Here is a 7853-nt window from a genome sequence, read left to right as displayed (position 1 = left end):
GTGTCGTCTGTATATCAACGCTCCTATATTTTGCTCCGGCTCCATGTTGAACGGGCTAGCCCCGCCATTCTTGGCAGATAAAGAGACGTACCGGATTGGATGATACAGTTTGTATTCGGTGTTCTAGATCGTCGCTCCACCAGGAATATTCCCAGCGCCGCCCGGCCGACTGTCACTGGCCCGGAAGTCAAGTGGGGCCCAGTCAATTGCTCTCCGCCTCTTCCTTACTTATAGTTATAAATACACCGGGCGTCTCCCTCCTCCTCACCGTGTCTTCCTCTTCGGCCACGGCGACGACGGCGAGGGCAACGGCTACGGCGTCGATGGCGACGGCTTCGACGGCGACGGCTTCGAAGGCGTCGATAGCGCTGGCGAGGGCTTCGACGGCGTCGACAGCGACGGCGACGGCGTCAAACGCAACGGCGTGGACGGCGACGGGGACGTCTTCGAAGGCGTCGACGGCGCCGGCGAGGGCTTCGACGGCGTCGACAGCGACGGCGACGGCGTCAAACGCAACGGCGTGGACGGCGACGGGGACGGCTTCGAAGGCGTCGACGAGGGCTTCGACGGCGTCGACAGCGACGGCGACGGGGACGGCTTCGAAGGCGTCGACGAGGGCTTCGACGGCGCCGGCGACGGCGTCAAACGCAACGGCGTGGACGGCGACGGCGACGGCTTCGAAGGCGTCGACGGCGCCGGCCAGGGCTTCGACGGCGTCGACAGCGACCGCGACGGCGTCAAACGCAACGGCGTGGACGGCGACGGCGTCGACCGCAACGGCGATGCCGACGGCGACGGCGGCGGCGGAAGGCCTTGGGCGCCAGAGAGCGAGCCCGGACCACCTCCCCGTGCCTCCCCGCCCCCGCTCCCGGTATCAGCACCGCGCGGCCGTCCGGCCGCATCCCAAGGCCGTGGGCACGCCGCCCCGGCCCGCCCCCGCGCTCCGGCATGCTCAGGCGGAGCACCGTCCCGTTCTTCCTCCCCGCCCCCGCGCTCGTCCCGCGCGTCCCTACAACGGCGGCCCGTTTGCCGCTCTCCTCTACCTGTGCGCCGTGCTCGGAGTTGCCGTGGATTCGTGCGGCTCGCTGCGGGCATACGGAGGCCTCGCCGCGGTCGTCGCCGCCCTTATCATCGCTCTTGTGCTGAGGCGTCCGCCCCGATTGGCCCATCAGGACAACGCTGATGGACCCCGCCAGATCCTGGCGGCTCCGGCTCGGCGGATTCAACCGGAGCAACCCCGCCTCGCTCCCACTCTCACCATCACCGGGAGCATCCTGGACGCTGCGCAGGTTGCTGCTGCCATCCGCAGTTTCATGGCAGACAGCACCCGTCCGATCCTCGCCGTCAGCCCACCCCAAGCTGACTCCTCCGACTCCGACGGGAGCGGGTCAAGCACCAGCGGCGACGACATCAATAACTTGTGGTATACTCCCCTACACCTCATGAAAGCAGGGGATGTCTGTCTCATCCACCCCGCCTTCATCCAGCAGCTCCAGGAGATGGATCCATGGTTAACCGAAGCTGAATCCCTTGAATTGCTTCGGAGAGCGTTCAGAGATGCCAACACCTCTGATGGATTCCACAGGTATTAATAAATCGCCAAGTACTAGTTGATTTATTATCTATCTGGGCACAATTTTTGTTCTTCATATCCTAGAGTGAAAAAGTCAATCTTTTCTACTCCGAGTCTCCGACCTTTGCAAATTGCAATACTAGTAGTAGTACTTCACTTACTTAAGTAAATGGATTCTATTTACAGCGAATGTCTTGACCAGTATGAGTGCTGATGACACGTGTTTGCCACTTGGGATAGGGCCAAGTGGGGTAAAGTAAAAATGTAAAATGGATCCAATAATTTCAAAAGATTAAGATCAACCTGTTTGAGTTCAAGTTTTAGATTTTGGGTTTTAAACTGGACCTTTTCTCCAATATATAAGTAAAAACCCTAGTGTGCCCTTCTTTGTACTACATGATACTTTTGCTTCAGTTATCTTTACATATACTGGCATGAGAACTGTCGCTGAATTATTATATGTTTGTCTTTACATTATGGCATTATGTGGTTTCTTGGATAGTATCATGTCACGTGTAGTAGAACAATGATGTTCTTGGTATCGATAAGATTGACTTGGGTGCTTTATAATTGATATATGATGCTGTCTGAAACTATGTACGTACTTCGCATTACATTCTGAAGTTTGGTCTTGTATTCTTGTCCTTGAAACAGATTGTCTGACATAGTTGAGGAGAACCAAGGGATTATCTATGACGGTCTTCATGTGTTGACAGACGGATCAACTGGGGCTTCTATCATGACGATGAAAATTACTGCAAAGCTTATTCAATTGATCTTTCTTGAATTAGATGGGCAGAATTGGAAGTCATGTCAGGATGTCAAAAAGGAATGTTGCTTTCAAGAGGTTGTCAGGCAATCTGTAGAGGAGCTCATTGATGTTGCACTTTCATTCAGCAACACAAGGTGGTCTGCTCATCATCCATTGCAAATGCTTACCATCTTAGATGCACTTGTCGATGTCCTATGTACCATAAGGGAATTGACTTTCAGCAGTACTGAGTCCATGCATGATGTGGTTGCTCATGTTTTTTACAAGATGGTGGTTGATTTGAGGGGAATGCTTGAGGGGACTACCAGTACCAGTGACATGCATAGCATCCGAGAAAGTGCCATCCATCCAGCAACGGCTCTTCTTGTACGATACCTGGAATTTTTCTGTCGCAACGGGGACATGATGCAGTTTGTACTCGGCACCGAGGATTTCACTATTGAGCTTAGCATGATCTATGCTTGGGTCTCCAAGCTCAGCGAAGATGCAGAAGCAATGTTCCCAGCAAAGGGTCAAAGGTACATATACATCTTGAATAATATGGATTTTGTTTATCAACTGAAGAATCATCCCGGAGGATGCCTTTCCAGTGTAGAACTGCAGACGGGTCTCTGTTCGCTGATCCATCAGTACATACAGAGCTACCTTGACGAATGTTGGGTCCCACTTTTGGGTGTTGATTCTCTCAAGAGATTTCTTGAAGAGTTCTTTACCATCTGTGATAGCCAGATGACATGGAAAGTTCGTACTGTGCACAAGGTGACACTGCGTCGGGAGATTGTGGGATTGATTGTTCCAAATTACGTCAACTTCTTACAGGAAAATTGCAGTTCGCACCGGACTTCCTGGTTGAAGGCCAGATCTGAGAAACCAATGTATACTGCTGTGTGGTTGGAAGAGAAGATCAGTGGATTCTTTGAGACATAACTGCCGGCCAGTAGTCATGAAAGGGCACCACACTTGTACATGGTCAGCGCATTAATCGTGCCACATTAGCATTAGTACAGAGCACGGTTTGTGGTGATCCGGCCGTGCTCATCCCAGGAGCGCTCAGGTGGGTTGTGCCCACCTCGGTGACCTCCCGCACCCCCTCTTCGCCCTATAAATCATCAAATATTCCAAAAATCCTCGGGGTTAACCTAGATCGAAAGTTCCGCCGCCGCAAGTCTCTGTAGCCATGAAAAAACAATTGGGAGCCTGTTCCGGCACCCTACCGGAGGGGAAGATCATCACCGGAAGCCATCTTCATCATCCCTATGGTCTCCATGATGAGAGGAGCGAGTAGTCCACCCTCGGGGCCGAGGGTTTGTACAAGTAGCTATGTGTTTAATCTCTCTCTCTCTCTCTCTCTCTCTCTCTCTCTCTCTCTCTCGTGTTCTTGAGATGTCACGATCTTGATGTATCGCGGGCTTTGTTAATATAGTCGGATCATATGGTGTTTTCCCCTCTCTATCTTATTGTGGATTGAGTTTTACCTTTGAGATTTCGTTTTATCGGATTGAATACTTTTATGGATTTGAGAACACTTGATGTATGTCTTGCTATGAATATTCGTGGTGACAATGGGGTATCATATTGATTCACTTGATATGTGTTTTGGCACTCAACTTGCGGATTCCCGGGGTGACATTGGGGTAATCTATGCATAGGTTTGATGCATGTTCTCGTCTTTGTTTCTCCGGTAGAAATCTTGGGACACTCTTTGAGGTTCTTTGTGTTGGACAGAGTTATGATTCTGAAATTTTTTGATGCATATCGTATAACCAACTCACGGATACCCGCGGTGACATTGGAGTATCTAGGTGACATTAGAGTTGGTTGACGTGTATCATTTGGTGCTATTTGAGTACGAACTCTTAGATAGATCGAACGGAAAGAATAGCTTTGTGTTATTTTAGTATGAACTCTTGAATAGATCGAACGGAAAGAATAGCTTTGAGGTGGTTTCGTACCCCACAAACAATTTCTTCTTATGTTCTCCACTAGATAAGAACTTTGGAGTGATTCTTCATCGCACGTTGAGGGATGGCTATATGATCCAATTATATTAGCATTGTTGAGAGATTGCACTAGCAAAAGTATGGACCCTAGGCCTCATTTTCAAGCATTGCAATATCATTTGTGCTCACTTTTATCGTTTGCTACCTTGCTGGTTTTTTTTTATTTTCAGATTATAAAAATATATTTCTACCATCCATATTACACTTTTATCACCATCTCTTCGCCGAACTAGTGCACCTATACAAATTGTCATTGCATTGGGTGTGTTGGTGACACAAGAGATTTCTTGTATTTGATTGCAGGGTTGTTTGAGAGAGACCATCTTCATCCTATGCCTCCTACGGATTGATAAACCTTAGGTCATCCACTTGAGGGAAAATTCCTACTATCCTACAAAACTCTGCGCTTGGAGGCCCAACACGAGTCTACAAGAATAAAGTTGCATAGTAGACATCATCCCTCCACACTCCGGCCTATGGCTCAAGATCTTCAGTCTTAAGCCGAAGGTGGTCGACGGCAATCTGGCTGATTGCGGCGGGGCCATGGTGAGCAAGCTCAACAAAGCCACATGGCCAAAAGGTACTTTCATCGACACTACCAAGATCTGGCAACAGGAGTGGTTCTACATCACCGAGACCCGCAACGCCAACTGGGCGGCGGCTCCTGCCTTCAGATCCGGACCCCCTATGAGGCTCACCTCATGGAACGAGAAAGGCCTCGAATGGGGGTCCCAGACCGAGGCGAAGATGCTCCAGAAGCGCGTCTCCAATATGATGGAGGGCAACACGGCCTTGACCAATGCGGTTCAGGTGATGCTCTTCCGCCGCCTCCTTCCCTGCCAACTTCGGGCGTCCTCTATGTGGGAATTCAAGCCCGAAGACCCTACGACCGTGCATCACTTCTACGGCACCACACACAATAATATGTAGAAGCTGCTGTTCAAGTCCCAAAAGGAATGGCCGAAGGAGGACGAGGACATCGGGCTTGACGTCGCCAGCCCGACGGGGGAGGTAAGCACACCCTGCTCGAATACTAACCCGAACACTATCCATTACAGTTTGACAACTTACTTCAATCTTCCCTTCTAATCGTAGAACTGGGCGGCCAAAGCGGAACGGATTAACAGTCTGGCTCTGCTCCCCGAAGACCCAAGGACACCACAGTTGTCCAAGATGCTAGTCCTGGCGCCTTACAAGGTGCCCGAAAAGAATCTCAAGAAGAAGAAGACACAGGAGGTCCGAGGTGGCCTCCGCTCAAGTGGTCCTCCGGAAACCAAGTCCGGAGAGACCGATGCCCCGTCGACCCATGAGGGGGACAAAGAGGAAGAGGAAGAGGGAGAGGGAGAGGGGAGCGATTCCCCTCGCCCAAAGAAGAGGGCGACGGTCGAAGATGCCGGGGAGGCTGCCCAAAAGAGGCCAAAGCTAATCCTCCCCGATAGCTCGGACTCCGAAACCGGATCCGTAGCATCCGAGGGTGTCCCTAAGTGGAACGTCAGGTTATGCCCCTGGCCACAACGTATGAATCCGAACACCTTCTACAATTCGCTTGTGTTCTTATCCTTTTAACTTAACCAATCATTTGTTATTTTGATTACAGCCCTCCGTGCACGGTCCCTACCAAGCAGCTATCGGAGGGGAGGTCTCCGCCCACTGACATGGCGGAGAGCGAGACATTGCCACAGTCCCCACCTCCTGCCACCGTGGAGGATGCCGAGGTGTCGTATCAAAGGACGCCTACCAACCAGGGAAAGGCGGGTGGGGCCGACGAGACAATGGCCGAGGCGCATACCTCGGGCACCGAAGACCAGGGAAAAAATTCCCCTCTAGCACATGAAGAGGGGGAGCCCGGCCAATCAGGGGCCCCGCCAAACACTATTCTGGAGCCCACCTGGACACCAGAGCCGACCACAAGGCCCTCTGCCAGAGAGGGGGACAGGGCTCCGTCTCCCGCGCCGCTCTCCAATGAGCCAACGGCGTCTGGGCCACCATATGCCCTGGAGGAAGCACTGCAGAGTGCTTCCATCAAGGAAGAACACTGTACCCTGATGGGTACGGTGATGGAGAAGATTCGGTCCGCCAACTGCAGACTGAACGACGCCTTTGGTACCCTGCTAAGTGGCTTCAAGGTAGGTGATGTAATGCCTTTTTTGTTTTGTATTTGTTAGAAATAATTTAATTATGCCTGCCCCTTATATACACAGTAGCCCCCGAGACTTCGTCTGGTTTGAAAAGAACCAGACAAAGGATCGATAACCGCACTCTCCGGGTGAACAAGTTGTTGTGTCTTTAATGTGACAGGCCTCCATGCTGGTTGTGGCGTCCAATGATGTCTACTACGCAACTTTATTCTTGTAGATACGTGTTGGGCCTCCAAGCGCAGAGTTTTGTAGGACAGTAGAAATTTTCCCTCAAGTGGATGACCTAAGGTTTATCAATCCGTGAGAGGTGTAGGATGAAGATGGTGTCTCTCAAATGACCCTGCAACCAAATACAAGAAATCTCTTGTGTCTCCAACACACCCAATACAATGGAAAATTGTATAGGTGCACTAGTTCGGCGAAGAGATGGTGATAAAAGTGTAATATGGATGGTAGAAATATATTTTTATAATCTGAATAAATAAAAACAGCAAGGTAGCAAATAGTAACGGGCAAAAAACGGTGTTGCAATGCCTGAAAATGAGGCCTAGGGTCCGTACTTTCGCTAGTGCAACCTCTGAACAATGCTAACATAGTTGGATCATATGATTATCCCTCAAAGTGCAATAAAGAATCACTCCCGAGTTCCTATTAGTGGAGAACAAAAGATAGGAATTGTTTGTAGGTCATGAAACCACCTCAAAGCTATTTTTTTTGTTCGATCTATTCAAGAGTTCGTACTAAAATAACACAAAGCTATTTTTTCCTATCGATCTATCCTAGAGTTCGTACTAGAATAACACCAAATCAAATTCATATTCATAGTACTCAATCCACACAAAGAACTATAAAGAGACCCCAAAGTTTCCATCCGAGAAAAACGTGCATCAACCCCTATGCATAGATTACCCCAATATCACCGCGGGAAATCCGCAAGTTGAATGCCATAACACATATCAAGTGAATCAATAAGATACCTCATTGTAAACTGAAGTATTCATATTGCAAGACATATATCATGTGTTCTCATCTCTGAATATTCAATTTGACAAGACAAAACCTTGAAGGGTAAATATTGAATTCATCATAACAAGAGTATAGAGGGGAGAAACATCATATGATTCGACTATATTAACAAAGCCCATGACATAGATCACGAGAGAGAGAGAGAGAGAGAGAGAGAGAGAGAGATCAAACACATAGCTACTGGTACAAACGCTCATCCCCTAGGGTGAACTACTCCCTCCTCATCGTGGTGGCCGCCGGGATGATGAAGATGGCCACCAGAGATGACCCCCCCTTCGGCAGGGTGCCGGAACAGGGTCTAGATTGGTTTTCGCGGATATGGAGACCTTGCACCGGTGGAACTT

The 7853-nt window shown here is 49.9% G+C and overlaps 1 protein-coding gene across 1 annotated transcript; it reads left to right on the top strand.

The window, feature by feature from the left end:
• Positions 1-258: 258 nt before the first annotated feature.
• Positions 259-3608, top strand: LOC123043195 (uncharacterized). Its single transcript, XM_044465570.1, has 2 exons — positions 259-1585; positions 2228-3608. Exons 1-2 carry the CDS (start codon positions 324-326, stop codon positions 3270-3272), a joined length of 2307 nt encoding a protein of 768 aa, XP_044321505.1. The 5' UTR covers positions 259-323; the 3' UTR covers positions 3273-3608.
• Positions 3609-7853: the final 4245 nt, after the last annotated feature.

The sequence above is a fragment of the Triticum aestivum genome, chromosome 2B, assembly GCF_018294505.1.
Source record: "Triticum aestivum cultivar Chinese Spring chromosome 2B, IWGSC CS RefSeq v2.1, whole genome shotgun sequence".
Lineage (NCBI taxonomy): Eukaryota > Viridiplantae > Streptophyta > Magnoliopsida > Poales > Poaceae > Triticum > Triticum aestivum.
This window is presented reverse-complemented; position numbering and strand designations above follow the sequence as displayed.